Source organism: Podarcis tiliguerta, assembly GCF_965153285.1.
Source record: "Podarcis tiliguerta genome assembly, chromosome: 5".
NCBI classification, from domain to species: Eukaryota; Metazoa; Chordata; class Lepidosauria; order Squamata; family Lacertidae; genus Podarcis; species Podarcis tiliguerta.
This window is the reverse complement of record NC_139538.1, coordinates 63,184,480-63,204,055: the sequence shown is the minus strand read 5'-3', so window position 1 is coordinate 63,204,055 and position 19,576 is coordinate 63,184,480. Positions and strand designations below refer to the sequence as shown.

At 41.8% G+C, this 19,576-nt stretch overlaps 1 protein-coding gene across 5 annotated transcripts in view; it reads right to left on the bottom strand.

Moving 5' to 3' along the window:
• The window catches only part of LOC310679021 (putative lysosomal acid lipase/cholesteryl ester hydrolase), a gene marked incomplete at its 3' end in the record, with an annotated part of 43,742 nt that extends 26,466 nt beyond the window's left edge, over positions 1 to 17,276 (bottom strand). Inside the window, exons 1-8 of one of the 5 annotated variants that reach the window (XM_083443728.1) lie at positions 17,025 to 17,276; positions 16,378 to 16,495; positions 11,768 to 11,966; positions 10,876 to 10,985; positions 8,709 to 8,848; positions 4,943 to 5,089; positions 2,514 to 2,585; positions 598 to 669 (exon numbers count right to left, since the gene is read on the bottom strand). In XM_083443728.1, the coding sequence (XP_083299854.1) occupies positions 598 to 669; positions 2,514 to 2,585; positions 4,943 to 5,089; positions 8,709 to 8,848; positions 10,876 to 10,985; positions 11,768 to 11,966; positions 16,378 to 16,495; positions 17,025 to 17,153 (987 nt within the window). In that variant the 5' untranslated portion in view covers positions 17,154 to 17,276. The remainder of the gene's footprint in view (positions 1 to 597; positions 670 to 2,513; positions 2,586 to 4,942; positions 5,090 to 8,708; positions 8,849 to 10,875; positions 10,986 to 11,767; positions 11,967 to 16,377; positions 16,496 to 17,024) is intronic. The other 4 variants (XM_083443730.1, XM_083443724.1, XM_083443727.1 and 1 more) reach the window with 4 other exon arrangements.
• Positions 17,277 to 19,576: the final 2,300 nt, after the last annotated feature.

The following is a 19,576-nucleotide window of genomic DNA, read 5'->3' as shown; positions in this document are numbered from 1 at the left end:
TTGAAATTTAGACATATCTTAGAACCAGATCTTATGGCATGGTCATTTCAAGAGGAAGCGGTGTGGGCAGCCTCTAGCCTGCCTGGTCAAGATAGGTCTCTGTTCTTCGATGTGCTTCTTCATCCCAGCAACCCTTGCTCAAAAACACCCTTTTCCTGTCCCCTCAAATACACACTCTATCACCTTGGCAATATCTCATTCCCCAGGCTAAAAGATTTCTCTCCCCAATGGGCCATCAACACTTTTTGTCATGTTAACAGGTTTGGTCTTCACTAAGCCTGCCAGTCAAGAATTTTCTGTCTGGTACAGCTCTGCAACTTTAATCCACATCCCAGTTAATCAAAATCCTAGCATTTTTTCATTTCTAGGGTTTAGGGAGATCTCTCCCCTAAATCTATAACAAGAACTACTATAACAAGAACTACAAGAACATCTCGTGTATTATCTAAAGAGTTTCTTTTTAATCTGATTGTTCACACCTTGGAGATGGATTCTTTTGATACATGCTCAGTCTATGGATTTACATTAAGCTACCCAGTATCTACCCTCATATGAACGCCTACAGAGAGAAATACTGAATTTGTGAGAAATTCCTACCTGGTTGTGGTGAGCCATGTTTGCTTCCTTGCTTCCCCAGTCAAAGCCTTTGAACTTCCCAGCCTTCACAATCTGAAAAAGAGGTGTGCCATATTTTGAAAAACCAAATGGGGAAAGCAGATGATATAGAAGTGTGCGATATGAATAGACCGCGGTACCGGCATAAACAAGGATGTTGAACGTGTCAAAAACCATGCTATGATTAAGGCTATGCAATAATGTCTAACTTCATCTTTAGTGAGAAGAACAAAGGTTAATGTAAACATACAAAGAAAGCTACACAAAGCCATCTGAAAGCAGTAGAGCTGTTTTTTAGTACTGCTTAACCTTCTATGTCTCCTCAGTGTATCTGATATCTTGAGAATGTTTGACATGTGTCCTACTAGATATGAGTTGTCTGTTTTACACCTACCTGGAAACAACTCTCATCTAACTTAGGGGGACTTTAGTAAATACACATAGGTTTGGGCTGAAAATTTCTCTTCAGATCTAATATGAATTCTCCTCTCTGCCTCTGGGCAGCTGGATTAAGTTGGGTGGTTGGATAAGTAGCCCAGGTATCCCATTGCTCAGAAATCAGAATATTGTGCAGGGATCAGGAATTTCCACTCCACAGTCCAACTTAGTCTGCCAGGGGATCCAGTCTCACCCAAACACTTTCCCACACATACCCACCTGCCCATCAGCTGATCTCACTCATTTAAATTCTGCAGTATTCCATGCAAACCTCTTCCTGATGAAGGAAGGAGTTTGCATTGGAAGTGTTACTAAAGTGAATCAGGAAGAGGTTTGCATTGGAATCCAGAAGGAGCACCTTGCATTATTCTAATAGGTAACTATTAGATTGTTCTAATAGGTAATTAACAGGTTGGATGCCCCACCCAGTTGTTAAACTTTGCATGTGAAACTGATCCTGATAAGAATCGGGCCTGTGGAACAAAGGAAAAGGTTGCTGATTTGTGACACAGTCAAAATTGATATAGGCCACTTTAAAGTGTAAATACATCTGTCTAATCATGTCTATTCAGAACCATTCAATTGGACTTATTCCCAGGGAAGTGTTTCTAGAAATGCAGACTAAGTCACAGAATCAGAGTTAGAAAACACCAACTCCATCCTAAAGATTATTTCACACAATTGATCCAAAATAGAGAGCAGCTTCAAGGGAAGCAGTGGCTAGGAAAAAATAACTCGATTGTGGGATATATGAGCCTCAAATAACCAGCATGTTTAGCTCTGTGGGTTAGCATGATGGATTTAAGATAGTCCAGCGAGGAAGGGCTACCAAAGCCATTATTCATTTTCACTTCCACAATGTATATGCAATCAGAAAGGACATCTTAGCTAGATGCTCCAATCTTCTACTGTGTGACTTTAGCAAGCCGTCTTTGTGTTTCTATACAAATAATTCAGGTGACACTAAGTTAAAGTGCTGGTCTAGCCTGGAGCCATCCTGATGCTTTGGACTCCAACTCCCATCAGCAACAGGCAGCGTGGCCTGGCTGATGGGAGTTGGAGTCCAAACAGGCGGGCAAAGCTTCCACTGGGTTCTTCACTGAGACACAAGTCAGTAAAATACCACAGCAATGTACTATTTGTCCATCTACATGCAGAGGGACTATTTTGACGATAAAAAAAAAAAATCCATTGGGGATATTATTGTATCTGTAGCTTTTGAAATACTCCTGTTTGGAAACATTTAAACACAATAAAACTCTCTCAGCTTTAAATCCTTTCTCATAAAAACAAAACATATTTCTGGAGTCTGTAAAAAGAGAGGCTGAGTTATTAAGAATTTTTCTTTCAATCATATTTATTAAATTCGTTCTTAAAAGTCTTTGTAAAAGCCTGTTCTGCTCATTCTTCAATTGATACCAAAACCCTTTTTTAAAGAGAAAAGAGGATTTTGGTGCTACCTGAACCCAGTGAAGCATGTTCTGGATAGATGTCCCAGCTGGACAGTGTGATAAATAAACATCGATTCGACTCTGTAAGAAAGCGCAAAGTGATTAGCTGAATTTATCACAAATTGCAACAGCCACTTCCCTTCCATTTGGTTTGTTTGCACAAAAGCAGTGCACGAGAGCTCAACATCGGGATATCACACAGGAATCTGTGTCTACATAGTAACAACACAGCTTGACGCTCTAAACTGGTTACTAATCCCAATATGATGTTACAAAAACAAACAACAAACAAAAAACCCCGGAAATTATCTTAGAGCAAGGCATTTCAGTTTTAACTGTCCCAGAACTTAAATGCATTTTTTTTACATTTTATATATCAAATTACTTGCAGTGCTATTCTGTGCACATTTACTAAGAAGCAAATTATACAGTGTTCAACCAGGCTTCCTCCCATGTACCTTTGCACAGGATTAGAAGAAGAAGAAGAGGAGGAGGAGGAGGAGTTTGGATTTGATATCCCGCTTTATCACTACCCAAAGGAGTCTCAAAGCGGCTAACATTCTCCTTTCCCTTCCTCCCCCACAACAAACACTCTGTGAGGTGAGTGGGGCTGAGAGACTTCAAAGAAGTGTGACTGGCCCAAGGTCACCCAGCAGCTGCATGTGGAGGAGCCGGGAAGCGAACCCGGTTCACCAGATTACGAGTCTATCGCTCTTAACCACTACACTACACTGGCTCTCTGGTTAGATTACAGCCTAACTATAATGCTTTTCATCATACAGTACAACTAGAACCAATCCAGGTACGGTTACTAACACTAATTGATGCAATAGGCATTGCATTGTGTATGTTCCTCCTACAGAACAAGAATTCACCCTATCCTGCTTGAGTACCAAACCTGGCCTTGGTGTGCACTTATGGCTTCTCACTTCATGTTCCTGGGCTTTTGACTGCTGTTTATTGTTATAATAATAATAATAATAATAATAATAATAATAATAATAATTGTATTATTTATCTCCTGCTCATTCCGGGCAGCTTACAACACATATAAAAAAGTGTTGTTTTTTTAAAAAATGTATCCCACCCTGTGACCACCTGATGAAATGTAGAATGTAAATAATGAATAATTTTAGAGGAATATTGGCTGGAAAGGAAGCAAGAAAGGGCAAAGACAAATAAGCAGCCTCATAAAGATCACCCGCAAAATCCACACAAATGTAGTGAGATGTTACTAGTGTGCTTAGTGAGATGCTACTAGTTTGCATGAACTGAGATCATCTGGTGAGACTCACTTGACAACAATGAGAATCTAGGCCTTTAACGTCATCAGCCCAGTCCTGCAGAATACTCTACCAACAGAGACTCAGCAGGTACCTTCTAAGCCAACTTTGAAATGCCTGCTGAAAACTCTGTTCTGCCAGTACACCCACCACTATGGTTACTGATCTCTGCTTTTAACTTGTTTTTCACTTTTTCTGCTTTTATGAAATGGTTTTAATCTTATTTCTACTGTTGTAAACTGCTCTGATACATTTTGCTGATATAGTGATATCTAAATACTTAAATAAATAGTTAGCCATTATGCAGTGCTTACACCAGAGACAAAATCCCAGATTAGGAAGAAATATGCGTGAGACTATGAGGTCTACTGAAGTCTTTGTGCTTTTTTTTACAGGAAGCTTTATATGGCCAATATCTTGTAGGCAGTGGAAATGTATTCTGGAACTTTAGCTTTGTACATAAGAAGGGGATTGAGACACTCCCTTGAGTGGCATATTGTGGGGCAGTTGCCCAGGGTGCAAAATTCTTAGCGGTGCAAAATTTCAACACCCAGCAATGCCTCAGTACAGCTCTGCTCCTCCGTCACTGGGCTCAGTCGCAAACTGCTTCTCCATGCAAACTAGGAAGTGACCTCTCCAGACAATGGAATGACTCTTCCATTCTTATCTCTGTGGCTGCAATCTCCTGGATGCCGCAGATGTCATTATGTGGTTGAATGTGCACACATATTCTGTCCGTTTCCCTCCTTCCCATCCCACTTGTTTAAACAACGCCACAGCAAAGGCAAAAAGATGCCGGTCAATGCGCAGGGAGGCCTTGAGGGAGGATAGGCAGTGGTTGCACATGTGTGCTGCTGTACTTGAGTACAGCCATGAGGCTTATTAGGCTTATTATGCCACTGCTCCTAGTGCAAGAGACACCATGGCACCCACACAAGCTTTTACTAGTGGTCCAGAATCTGAGCTCTCCTTTAAAAAATAGATCTCTATCCATCATTGATGCAAAATGATGGGACGAAATGTGCAGGTATCTTCTGTGTTTTGTCTGAATGTAATTAAGTTATGAATGGCACAAGTAGAAATCACTTCAGAGAAGCCTCCATGCACCTACCTTTTTTTTAGAGCACACACCTATTAAGTAATCAGAAATCTTACCGCATTGAGGTTTAGCACATTAAAGCCAGTTCCGATGAAGACAACACTGCCACAAAGATAATCCATTGGGAAACGGTTACACAAGTAAGTAGCACACCATTTCATTGTTTTGTCTTGAGCGAAAAACTGCTTAGTTCCAAACATTTTCTGCCAAAACAAAAATATTAGTACATATGCTATTTTGTTAGTCAATTCTCTTTTTTTCTATGGATACTTCTATCGAGAAGAAACAAAATATTACCAAAAAAACCTGTTATGAGAATCTTCCGCTCAGATATTTAGGGTAGAATACCCATTCAAATCCCACAAGCACAGTCAGACAGAATGACCCTCTGGACCTTCCAAGTGTCCCTATTTTCCAGAGGCTATCCCAGATATACAGAAGCCATCCTGGTTTCTGATTTGATCCCAGAAAGTTCCCTATTTTCACCGGAGAAATGATGAAGGGTATGGAGTTTTGCAGCCCCCAAGACAAGGAGATAAGTCACTATACAACCTTTAAAAGACATCTGAATGCAGCCTTATAGAGGGAAGTTTTTAAATGTTTAATGTTTTGTTATGTTTTTATATATGTTGGAAGCTGCCCAGAGTGGCTGGGGCAGCCTAGTCAGATGGTTGGGGCATAAATGGAATGGAATGGAATGAAACCTTCCAAAGTGGTTCAGAAACAAGCTACATGGTAATGGTTCCCACAACATGAACACTATTTAGGTAGGAGCCCAAATATGCAAAAGACATGAGTTATGCAAACATAGCCTCTAAGGGCATTGGTTTCTTTATTTTATTTTATAATTTTTTTTATTATTTTCCATTTTTAACATTATTATAACATCTTATTTCCTTTTACTAATTCATAGCTCTACCGAGCCACTCGGCTTCCCTCCATCCCGTTATCTGGTTTTTGTATAACAACATCATATTTCCACACATTTATACCATCTCAATCCTACATTTTTTTTCTTGGTTATTTTAGTCTTAAAGCACAAGTAGAAAGTTCCTTCCAATGAGCTTTGTGAGATTTATTGCAGTCCTGCAAGTGTCTTTACATGTTTACAATAACTGTCTATTTATTGAATAAATTTACTCCAGTCTCTCTGGAACGCTTTGTCACTCTGGTTTCAGATTTTGCCTGTCAGCTTTGGTAATTCTGCATAGTCTATCATCTTCGTTGATTTCTAGACTTTTGGCGTCCTTCTAAAGTGGTTCAGGAGCAAGCTAGATTATAATGGTTCCCACAACATGAATACTATTTCAGTAGGAGCCCAAATATACAAAGCACATGAGTTATGCAGACATTTTGCCAAATGTCCAGTAGCTAAATAGATGTGCTAGAAATCATTTAATTACCCAGTAATTTCAGCAAAAGTGTCTTACTGCTCTATTGTATGCCTAGTGACTTAATTTAGTGCCATGTCTCCTGACTTGAACCTAGGCTAAGAATACGAGAAGTAGCTATTCCTCCAATCTGAAAAGGACAGGAGTGTAGCATAGCAACCAAGGGTGACTGTAGCATGGGGATAAAACTGACCATGCTCCAATGTTGTTTTATGGATTATAGAGCTAAAAGCAGCAGGGTGGAAGAGATAGACAACACAGGAGACCCAAGCAAACAGCCTCCAACATGATCAGTGAGTATCTCTGAGCCCTAGAAATGGGCGCATGTGCCTGTAATTTGATCAGCATGACTCTCTTCCCCTACAGCCATTCCTTGTTGGTAAGGAAGTAAGTCCGCAACTAAGAAAGGAAGGAAGGAAGGTGGAAATGGGACAGGGTTTCAGGAAAAAGGGCTTTGGCAATCCCACCTGCCATTGAACCCAAAAGGTTTTGACTCTACTAGGTTTTGCCATTAAGCTAGATCCCTGGAGCATAGGCTTACTGTACTATAAAGAAAGCAATACTGTAATAAATACATTCCTATGTACCGTATTTTTCGCCCTATAGGACGCACCGAACCATAGGACGCATCTAGTTTTGGGGGGGGGGAATAAAGGGGGGGATTTATTTCCCCCCTAGGCGTGGGGCTGGGGCAGGGGATGCTTCCCCCGACCCCAGCCCCCAGAACAGGGAAGTCCTGCTGGTCTCCCCAGGCTTGTGAATATCTGTCCCCCGAGCTTGTGTGGCTGGCAGCCTCCAAACCAGGTTGGGGAACAGCAGGGTGGTGGCGCTGCACCTCCCCACTGTCCCCCGAGCTTGTGGGGCTGGCGCTTCTCCCCAGTGCCAGCCTCCAAACCAGGTCGGGGAACAGCGGGAAGGCGCGCTGAGCCTCCCCGCTGTCCCCCGTGCTCAGGGCAGGAGTTCCTGCTGCCTCGCAAGGCTTGCGGACACCTGCGCGAAGCACGGGGCACCCTCCGGAGGGTGCCCCATGGTTCAGGCTGCAGGCTGCTGCCCGCAAGCCTTGCGAGCCCGCGGGAACTCCCGCCGGGCTTTCAAGGCTTGCAGATAGCTTCCTGAAGCCTGGAGAGCAAGAGGGGTCGGTGCGCACCGACCCCTCTCACTCTCCAGGCTTCAGCGAAAGCCTGCATTCGACCCATAGGACGCACACACATTTCCCCTTCATTTTTGGAGGGGGAAAAGTGAGTCCTATAGGGTGAAAATTACGGTAACTGCTCAGCATTATTGCTTTAAAGGCAACTAAGTTACCCACAGGTGTGATCTGCCACCATACTGACAAGATTCTTATGGCAATTTTATTAGGAACCATAGAGAATTGCGCCAAATTCTTTAATATGGGCACCAGATGCAAACAGTATCCTGAGTATAGAATACCAACACCTTTCTTTTTCTGCCCACAGCAGAAACTGGAACCCATGACACATACAGCAAGGGAGAAGAACCAGCCCCTCATTTTTTTACCCAAAAAAGTCCTGGCACAGAACAGCCAAAGCAACACTGTGCTATCAAGTTGCAGCATTGGCTAGCTTGAGCTCTTTAGATGTCTAAGAGCATTGACCTAGCCACTGTGATCCACGCGACGGTCACCTCCAGACTGGATTATTGTAACTCGCTCTACGTGGGGCTGCCCTTGAGACTGACCCAGAAACTCCAGCAGGTGCAGAATGCTGCAGCGAGACTCCTTACGGGGTCTTCACTGCTAGATCACATTCACCCGGTGCTATACCAGCTGCACTGGCTCCAGGTGGAGTACAGGATCAGGTTTAAGGTGCTGGTTTTAACCTTTAAAGCCCTATACGGCCTAGGACCCTTGTACCTACAGGACCGCCTCTCCTGGTATGCCCCACAGAGAAACTTACGGTCTTCAAATAAAAACATCTTGAAGGTCCCAGGCGACAGAGAAGTTAGGCTGGCCTCAACTAGAGCCAGGGCTTTTTCGGCCGTGGCTCCGATCTGGTGGAACACTCTGTCACAAGAGACCAGGGCCCTGCGGGACTTGACATCTTTCCGCAGGGCCTGCAAGACAGAGTTCTTCCACCAGGCCTTTGGCCAGGGCACAGCCTGACTCCCTCCCTCGGCAAGCTTCGCGGAGCTCTGACCCAATGGTTGCCAGTGGCTTGAATTAATTAATTTTATAAGGAATGATTTTAGAGTGTTGTTTGTGCTGTACTTTTGTACTGTTTTATTGTTGTTAGCCTCCCTGAGCCTGGCTTCAGCTGGGGAGGGCGGGATATAAATAAAAAATTTTATTATTATTATTATTATGAATAGCCTCAGGTAAAATGAAACAGACATCTCCAAATACTGTACTTGGCTACATTAGGCAATATTTGCATTCCGTTGTTTGAACAAGTATTTTTTCTGAAATACATACTTTGAGCTTAGGTTCAGGAACCATTGCAAGTTTGGTGAAAGCCGTGTTGGTCAAATACTTAACAGTGACTACTGGTGCCAATGCAAAGAACATCTTGATCTTCTTGGCTAGGTGTGGCATGGTTGAAAATGCAATGAATGCTGTGGGGTGTGGGGGGGGGGGGAGAGAAAAATAAATAGAGTTAGCAATGCAGTCTTGAAAAAACCCAATAACAAAATCATGTATATTATCAAAATTTACAGACTTTCAGCAGAGCTGAAAATGCACCTTATACTGACTTCTCCAGTACCTCTCTTATTCATCCTCTTCATAGCAAGAATCTTTAGTACTTCGTAGATTAGCTGTAGCTGGGAATAACCCCTTCAGTTAAGGTTTCTGTCTTGATTTCCAAACAGTAGCTTTTTATGTGAATGACATGCTCTCAGAGACCATGATTAATGTGCCATTTTTCATGACATCTCTGGGGTTCACCTCTCTGACACTATATAGAGCCACCCCTATAACAACTCCACTAAGTCTCAGGTTTGGGCCCTGAAATCTCAGGATCTGGGATCATTTTGACCTAGGACCCTACTAGAAATGGTTCATTATAATCTGCGCACCACAACAGAAAAGGCCCTGCCTTGTTTCTGACCTACTTAAAACTTTTTAGTGCTGCATATGTTTTTTCAGTGGTGTAATAATTGTAAATTCACTTGCGTAATACATTCTGTGGCTAATAACAACATTAATAATAATTTTATTTTTTTATACCCAGCCCATCTGTCTGGGTTTCTCCAGTCACTCTAGGTTGTACTAAGAACCAATAAAACATGAAGTGACAGTCAGAGGTGAGGTGACTTTGAAACCGGTTTGGTTATAGAACTATGATTTATGAGACCAAGAAGGAGTGTTCAGCCAACAAGTTTTCTTCTCCTCTTGTCTCAGGGGCCTTAATACATTACATCCCGGGGTTGTTAAACTATAGCTTTCTGTTACATCCAGAGTGGGAAACTGTTACCTAAACTCTGACTGCAAACTAGGCTTGATACTGGTTTGCAATCCAGAATTTTAACAGTTTCTCAGTCTAGACAAACCACTTTTTATAAGCCCCTTAACCAATTTGAATCATCACCTATATGGGAAATATCACAAAGGAGGAAAATGACCGCTCCCCGCTTAAAACGGGGGGCGCCCTTTGCGTGGACGCATGCAGCCCCTGGATCTGGAGCGGCTCCATCAGCATAGGCTTGGCTTTGCCTTCCCTCAGGTGGGATACCTGGAGGTCTCCACCTACCTCAGTCAGTTGTCCAATCCCACCTGGGGGAAGTGTTGCCAAGGAGACCAGGCCAGGTAGGGGAGGGATTACCTGCCCACACAATAGAGGGAGGATCTTACCTGGGAATCCTCACTTGGCTCCAGAGCTTCTCCCACCCTACCCACCCTCAGTTAATGTCTTCTTTTGCAGGTTAACTTTTCTTCACAGGTATGCGGGCGCTGCAACATTAAGGTCGCTGTTAAAGGGCCAGAAAGGAATTTCCCTGCATTGGCAGGTTTCGCCTTTCCCGTAGCAAAACATCACAACTTTGGCGGTATCAGGCCTTGGGCGGAATCCTTTAGTCCATCTTCCTCTTTGTGGCGGCGATACCAGGGTTCCCCGTTAAAGGGGTTTCTGAAGGGAGGCTTTGACCGTACGCCGAAAGGTCGTCATTGCTCTCCCCTGCGGTGGCAGTGTAACGGGGGCGGCTATCTCTGCTTGAACATATGTTCTCCAGAGCCAGCTCATCCCCCCCACACACACACTGGATAACCCTGAAGCTCCCTAGGTCCCCGGCTGGGGACTGGGGAGGGAGAACGCCCAATGCCTGAGCCAAGGTCTACCCACATTTGTAATTTAATAAAGTTGTGGCCAATTTAATCCCATAGCACGTTGTCTAGAGTCGTTATTCCACATGACGGGGGGGGGACCGCTCGGGATCTGGGGGCTCCTCCTGTCCACGCAATGCAGGAAACCGAAATGCAGGGATTGTTATTCAAGATGCTTCTCCATAGGTGTCCATAGGTTCCATGGAACATCACTGTACCATGAGCAAGATGTCTCTTGAATTTAATATACAACAGCAACTGCGCATATAAGTATGTAGCTAATAGAATTGCCCGCATGTGTTTAAGAATCTTGCTAACCTACCCATTGTGGTGCCCTCAGAATGACCAACATAAAATATTTTTTCCTGACCAGTTTTGTTCAGGACAAAGTTTATTGAAGCTGGAAGGTCGTATTTAGCCATATCATCAAAACTGCAAAGAAAAAGGAACATGTTGAACAGACATGTATATGCAGTGGGATCTCCATTGTGAAAGCCTAAAATGCTCTGTTCTCCGCCCAGTTCAATACAAGAACAGGCTTGGATCTGGCAGATCAGAGATCATCTCCTCCATGGATCCTTCAAGTCACCAAGTCTATGAACATTTGTGAAACAGTTATCTGAATTAAGCCATGACTCATCTTCCTTATATATTTCCATTTTCACTGTTCAGTAGCAAGCAGGGCCACACTATGAGCTGTTCACTGCAAACTGAAAATGCCCACCACATAGTTAAGAGCAACCATGTGGCTGCAATGGGGAAACCAAAAACATTTTGAAAAAGTCAGTTTCAGGAGGAACAGCATTTATGCTGTGGGCAGGAGAGGATTCTGCTTTCCCTCCAACCCATGTCTGTCTGAGAAGCTTCAAATTCCAGCAGAGATTCAGAAGGACCAATATTGAGTCTCTCCAGATCAAGTCTAATTGCACCTGAAGTTAAGCTGATCTGCTATCATCTATTCTATGGAGTTCACCAAGGCCACATTTCACCAAGACCATATTCCCCCCAGGAACAAACAAGTTGTTTGTTTGTTTAATGAAACAACTACCAATTTTACTTACTTGGAAATGTATTTCTATACCTCCATATCATATATTATAAGGGGAGGTGGAAAAACATGGCTCCACTAGGAAGAGCATGACTAATTAAAGTTTTCCCCAAAGGGTAAACTAGGAACCAGAAACAAGAAATTAGGTTTAGAAAGCTCACTCTACCTGAATAGCCAGAATTCTTGATGCTTCTTAGTATAGTTGATGTGTTTGTTGGACCAAGTGTTACCTCTGGTGTTTCCAAGCCAAACATCATAACCAGCATCAGCCAATATAAAGCCCAGGCTGTTGTAGTCCATATTAAACACCCAGTTACTGCTAGAACCAAACAAGCCATGCTGCAAGAACACTGCAGGCCTGGGACCTGAAGAGGAAGAAGAATAATTTATACCCAGCCCATCTGGCTGGTTTTCCCCAGCCCCATTGGGAGGCTCCCAACACAATTAAAACAACAATAAAACATCAGACATTAAAAACTTCCCTAAACATGGCTGCCTTCAGATGTCTTCTAAAAGTCATTTATTTCCTTTCTTCTATGTGATTAATCAATAACCGCTCCTCAAAAAGAACTGTGCATAACCAACCTAAGCAGGATGATTAAAAACTGTGTGGAAATGATTTACTACCAAAAGTTTGGCTTGTGAGATCGAGAAAAAGAACAAGGGCTTTTGATGGTGCAGCAACAAAAAGGGAGTCGCCATTTTGACAGGTCTTGTCGAAAGATTCATGATCGGGAGGAGGAAGCTTTGTTTTCATATTGGATTCCTGGTAGAACCTCCTCGAGGACTGAGAAAGAAGGACAGACCTGTGAAAAGTTAAGGAGTAGACAGCAAGAATGTTTTTCTTTATGGAAGCGATGAAATACGACTGCTGTCTGAAATATGACTCTTGGATGAATGGAAAAATCCACACAGGAATACAAATTTGTTGCAACCCGCTTATGGAGACTATCAGAGGCCACAAAGACAAAGAGAAAGGAAAAATGTATGAAAACAACTAGAAGAGATGTGGAAAGCAGCAAGAAAGGATTGGACAGAATTGTGAACATTATTTGGACAGATTTGTGGACTTTTAAAGCAGCAGCAACAAGAGGATTGGATCCCTTTCGGAACTTGAAATATGGGTACCCCCCCAACAAAAATTTAAAATAAGGCTATGTAATTCAGTATTTATGTGATTTGATTTGATTGGTCTGTTAATAAAAATTATTAAAAAATAAATAAAAGTCATTTATTTCCTTGGCATCTGATGGGAGGGCGTTCCACAGGGTGGGTGCCACTACCAAGAAGGCCCTCTGCCTAGTTCCTTGTTTTAAACATAGTTACAATATGTAATTTCAGTGTCTCCATCCAATAAGATGCAGCCTCACCTGGCCAAGCTCTCCTCACCTTGCACTTCTGCTCTCCTTCCCAATAATCACCAGTGACGGCTGTGTTAAGAAGCCAGGAGAGCAACAATGCCCCACATGTGCGGCCTCACTGGCCACTAGTGCGTATCACCAACTATAAACTTGGGACGCAGAGCAGGCCAGCAATTTCACATGTCTGGAATTTGAGTCTGGAATGAATATCTTCTAAATGCAATATGGAAAGCAAGGCAGAGGTATTTTGGGGCACAGCTCACCAGGCCCTGCAGATCTGAATTCATTTAAAGTAGCTAGGTGTTTCCTTACCACCTCTTTTCCTATCTTGGGCTGCAGCTCCCTCTTTACATCATTTAATATGTCACCACCAGGTCAGGGATCACTTTCCTTGTGAATTAGAGACAGAGGCAAAGGGACTTCCGGTTCGGCATGAATGGTGGATGGATTATGGGTTTGACAGCTTCGTCAAACTTGCCTCTACGGAGGACCAGGGGGAAAATGCCGAGACGAGCTCCCCCCCCCAAAAAAAAAGTCTCAAAAGAAAGTTTGAGGTGTCGAGGAGTCCTGCAGAGCATGAACAGTGGCTCTGGCTCTGGTCTCTGCCTCTGCACCAAAAAGTGCAGGGGGGGGGGGAGCCGAAAGAAAAGCCAGCAATCTAGGCACCAGTGCAGCTCTGTAAAGCAAAGCCTCTGAACCAGACAGCAGTGCCTACCTTTCCAACTAACTTCAAGCCATTTTGAAAGATGAACTTGGAGATATTTAATATTGAATTGGAAGACAGTTGAGACTAAGAGACTTCCTCATTAATTGAGGAAAGTATTAATATTCTCTTGAAGAAGTTGGAGACATTGGAGATATTATTCAAGAGGGAATACTGTGTCAATTTTTAGCAACAAAGATTGGATTACCTTTTAAATTAAATTGAAGGTTGACATACAAGGAGTCTATGCAACCCAGGAAATGATTTGGGATGCTATGGCTGTGGCAGAGATGAAGGAACAGAAGGAACTGGTGGTCCATCTGAGAAATGTGCCAGAAGAAGGAGAGCAGGATCTAAAAGAATACTTAATTGAGGCCTTAGCAGAATGGCTGGAACTGGATGAAGAATTCCTGGACAGCTCTGCGGACAGGTTCTATAGAATTAAATGGCAAAGATTAAGAAGATGCCAGGAGATTGCCTGGTATTTCTGAATTCAGGAGCTATTAAAGATAGAATGTTCCAGACCAATTATAATAAGAGGTTCCAAATTGAAGGCCAAAACATTATTTTGCTTAAAGAAATTGCTGCTCGCCTTCTTAAAAACCGCTTGAACTATAAAGTGTTAACTGATGCTTTAAGAAGGAATGATATAAGGTATAGATGGGAATTCCCAGAAGGACTCACATTTACATACAAGGAGGGAAAAACATAGAATTAAAGAGCCAACTGAAGCAGATAGATTTTGGAGAGAATACAGTAAGTGTCACATCTAGAGGTGTCTCTCTCCTCGCTAGTAATGGTAGCAATCACAGCTTAATGATTTTATAGGGTTTATTGTACACTGTTTACAAAGTCAAAGAAAGATGGAAAGGATTTGCTGAAATAGCTAATTGAACTAGAATACAAAAAAGGGAGGTGTGAGGAGGTCGATGAAACTAGTAAATGAAAGGTTAAGATATGGAATATTGGATGTGTTTTTAATTTTTTTTTTCTTGTTCTTTTTTCTGGGTTTTTTTTCTTATTTTTGATGTATTGCTTGTTAAACTTTTTATTGTGTTTTTTTCATTATCTTTTTTTCTTTCTTTTCTTACTCTTCCTTTTTCTGTAACTATTAAACTTTTAATAAATATTATTTTTTTTAAAAAAAAAAAACAAAGTCAACACAAGCTCCGGTTATTCACTCTGATTCATCATGGTCAGTTGGCTCGAATGACTTACGACACCTCCCCCAGCATTTCAAGTGTGACAGCTTTACGGCTTTCCTTTTGACCTCCAACCTCTTTGGCGCACGCCTCAAAAGAGCCGACTGTACTTCCTCCCCCCCCCCCTCCAAGTCTGAACTCAGCCTCAGCGGAACTGTTTGCTCTAGCTGTTTCTTCGTTTCAGCTTCTTGCACTTCTATGTTCAGGAGATCCAACCCCCCACCCCCATGCTGGTGCCTGCTTCTTCTTTGTCTCTGACCAGGGTCTTCTATCATGAGCATTAACTCATCCACAATGCCTTTAATTTATATGACTTATTTCCTACAGTTATTCCTTTAATATCATCATCTGCTCTTATATCTCTCACCAGTACCTCTAAGACTAAAATAAACAATAAAGGTGATAGGGGACACCCCTGTCTTGTCCCTTTTGTAATTTCACACTCTTCTGCAGTTACATTATTAATTATTAATCTCGCTTGCTGTTCTGAATATATGGCTTCTATTCCTCTTTTAAAAGTTTCTCCAAAGTTCATTCCTTCCAGGACCTTTAACATAAAGGTCCAGGAAACATTATCAAATGCTTTTTCCATATCTACAAACATAATTGCTGCTTGTTTTTCATTTCTTACTACCAGATATTCAAAAGTATCTATTATAGTCTTTATATATTCTTTCATATGTCTTCCTGGCAGAAATCCTGTTTGGTCTTTATGTATTATTTGTAATAATATGTTTTTCATTCTATTAGAAGATTGGCAATTTAAATTAATGGAATATGCTGAAATAGCTAAATGAACTGGAAGGAAGTCTAAGAAATCAAGAAGACCACAAATATAAAAAAGAATGGGAAATGTTTACTGCATATTTACAAAGACATTGTAAAAGAAGTTAATACAATAGCAGGCTTTTAAAAACATTTGTAATATTAAGAATGTTTAAAATTGGAAATTTTAATAAATTTAATAAATTATAGACATGTATAATATATTATAAAAGAACTAGGAGAGGAAATGTAGGGAAGTCAAGGGGTCTGAGTAATCCCAAAATATGGATTTAATATGGTGTGAAGATGTTTTATTTTCTATTTTCTATTTTTATTTTTATTGAAGTTGTTTCTTATGGTTTATATGATGATAATGTTTAAATGTGAAAATTAATTTTAAAAAAATTAAAAAGAAGACAGACAAAGCAGTTCTGCCTTTTCTCTGTCACCCAATAGCATACCTCCATATTCTCCATGCAGAGGACCTAATAGCTCAAGAAAGGACTAAAATGTGTTTAACCTAATCTATGGCCTTTTTTGGAATTTTATGGAAAAAATAGGACCAAAACATATAATTAATGAAATCATATTAATAAACATCCATAACCAAACAGATTGTTGAGGTTTTCTTGCAATAAGTAAATGAATTCCAAAGCCAAATCTTATCATTTTTTAAATAATAATTTTAAAAGTCCTCACAGTATTTGCATGTATACAGAATAAATGCCTCAAAAAACACACTCACCTGATTTCCGGTTATTTCTTTTCCCATGAGGAATTCTGTTAATACTCAGGATATACCCATCATCTGTCACCACTTCATATGTCTCACTGGGATATCCTCTGAAGGAAATCATTTCACCCTTGGCGGAAAGGGAGAAAAGAAAAGGCCGGGTTTGGCTGGGACTGTAAAACTCCTGGACACTTCTTTCCCACAGAAGGCTACATCTTTAATAGCAATGGTTCCCAAACTCCACCCAATCCTCTTGGACCACTTGAAAAATGCTGAAGGTCTTTGTGGACCACTTAATGATTTTTCTTCATGCTGTGGAGCAATAATAATGCATAGGCAAGATGCTAAACTTGCTACTGCTGATACCTAAATGAAGTTCACAGAGCACTGGGGTTACATGAAGCAGATGTTGGGAGCTACTTTGGGAATGCTTAAAAAAAAAAAAGATGCTGCACGCTGCCCTGAGCAATCATGCATTGAGAGGGCAGGGTACATACTTCAAAATCATCATCATCATCATCATTTCCTTGCCCCCGGCAATCCCAGCATTCCATAAAAAACAAATTTCAGGTATGTGGAATATAGCACAATTAAGCAGCACTAATAACCATAGATGCCTTGAGTTAAGCAAACAAAAGAATAACAGATAGGTGGCTTACAACATCCATAGTAGCTTCTGGGTGTACAGTTCTTCTTTTCATAAATATTCCTGAAGTAACAAGGGCTTGGACCAAGCCTGCCCCCATTATGAAGAGCCACATCCTTGATGTGCATGGAAGCAAATGCATCTTTCAGGGTAAAGAACAAGACTGGGCTCCACAAAGCTGGATTAAAGAATATGAGCTTTAACCTATATCATATACTGGAGAATGAATTGGCAGAGAGTGTGGCTTAAATAGCTTGCCACTCTTCACCAAGTACAACACGTTCCTGGAAGGAACAGAAACATCCTCTCTAATTGATATCATTGGTTCAGTCTTGCCCAACTCCCAATATCATCTTACGCAAACTTCTCAGAAGGTATCTCCACTGACTTCTGTGTGGCACCTTTCAAGGCAAGTGGGCATAGGACTGCAGTCTCAGTTCAATAAAAGATTAGTCAACGTGTAACAGATCATTTAGTACAGCAGTTAAGAGTGCAATGATCAATTTGCAGGTAGCTGATTCAAAGCTCATCTGTGTGGCATGAGGCACATTATTTTTCAGACCATAATCATATGGAGTTAATAGGTAAAGGTAAAGGACCCCTGGACAGTTAAGTCCAGTCAAAGACGACTATGGGGTGCAGCACTCATCTCGCTTTTCAGGCCGAGGGAGCCTTCTTTTGTCTACAGAAAGCTTTCTGGGTCATGTAGCCTGCATAACTAAACTGCTACTGGTGCAGAGAGGAGAAGTGCCAGAGCACAAGGAAACACCGTTTACCTTCTCGTCTCAGTGGTACCTATTTATCTACTTGCACTGGTATGCTTTCAAACTGCTAGGTTGGCAGGGGCTGGGACAGAGCAACTGGAGCTCACCCCATTGCGTGGATTCAAACTGCTGATCTTCCAATCACCATGTCCAAGAGGATCAGTGGTTTGGACCACAGTGCCACCCGCGTCCCAGGCATATGGAGTTAATGTTGGATTGATGAAAAAGAATACTTTGCAAATGTGGTTGACATGCACAACAGACCTTCTAAGAAAGCTGATCACACGACAACAGCAACCACACAGAGAGGCAGCCACCTCCCAATCACTCCATGGGGTGAATCTGCTTCTAGAATTTTCCAGAGAGTTATGGTGGTCACTGGTTCTCCAAAGGACTGTAATCAATACAGCAACTACTGGTAACCTCATGTATATTGTATAATGTATAACTCAAAACTACCCAAGAGAGGTGTTTTGAAACAGTTACTTACCAGTAATAAATCAGGATATGCACAAGCCAAACTTACCCTTGGCCTTTCCTGTTTAGCATGTAAAATATGCCAGGATCCAGCTCTTAATGATGCCTTTCAATTACATTCACACCCAGAAACCACATGCAATAGCTTCATTTAATGCAATAATTAGAAGCCATGCCCCTCTATTGCCCAATAGCATGGAATGACATGTATTTGGGGAATAAGAATAGATATTATTTAGCTATATTGTTAAACAGATATGATAATTATCTATGTAATATTTTTCTTTTTGATGTAGGTTGTTATTATTTGTTTCTTTCTCCTCCTTTTCTTCATTTTTATATTGTGAGTATTTATTATCAAAGTATGGTTTAGATGTCTACGGCCATACTACCCTGAACACGCCTGATCTTGTCTGAGCTTGGAAGCTAAGCAGGGTCAGGCCTGGTTAGTACTTGGATGGGAGACCGCCTGGGAATACTGTGTGCTGTAGGCTTTTGCCTTGGCTGCAGGTGGCGCTGTGGGTAAAACCACAGAGCCTAGGACTTGCTGATCAGAAGGTCGGCGGTTCGAATCCCCGCAACGGGGTGAGCTCTCGTTGCTCGGTCCCTGCTCCTGCCAACCTAGCAGTTCAAAAGCACGTCAAAGCGCATGTAGATAAATAGGCACCGCTCTGGGGGGAAGGTAAACAGTGTTTCCGTGCGTTGCTCTGGTTCACCAGAAGAGGCTTAGTCATGCTGGCCACACAACGTGGAAACTGTACGCTGGCTCCCTCAGCCAATAAAGCGAGATCAGCGCCGCAACCCCAGAGTCGGCCACTACTGGACCTAATGGTCAGGGGTCCCTTTACCTTTACCTATGGTTTAGATGGCTAAAATAATAAAGATACTTGAAAGCAGAAATAAAAATGAATTATTTTCTCATAATGAAATGAGAACCTGATTGTATTTGTATGGCACAGATGTCATAAGTCAAATTGCCCTCTGGGGAGGGAGTTGCTTTCTTTCTCTCAGAATCCCAGCACACCTGTCTCTGCTTTTGAGTAAATGATGCCAACTTTGACCCTGTGGAGGATCCATTGGAAATGGGGCAGAGTTTGAACTTCCGGTTTAAATTCCTATGGCTGATTGAGGTGATCCCATTCCTGTTTCGTTTTTCTCTTTGGAATTTTGCAGATTTGATTGCATTGCTTCTGTTCGGATGTTCTAAGGGAGAGAAAGGGTTCTTCAAAATGTTGTTTTTTAAATTAGAGCTTGGTTCAGAGAGCCAGTTTGAATATCTGAACATTTATTTATGAGGTTATGGGAAGAGTCAGAAATTATATGG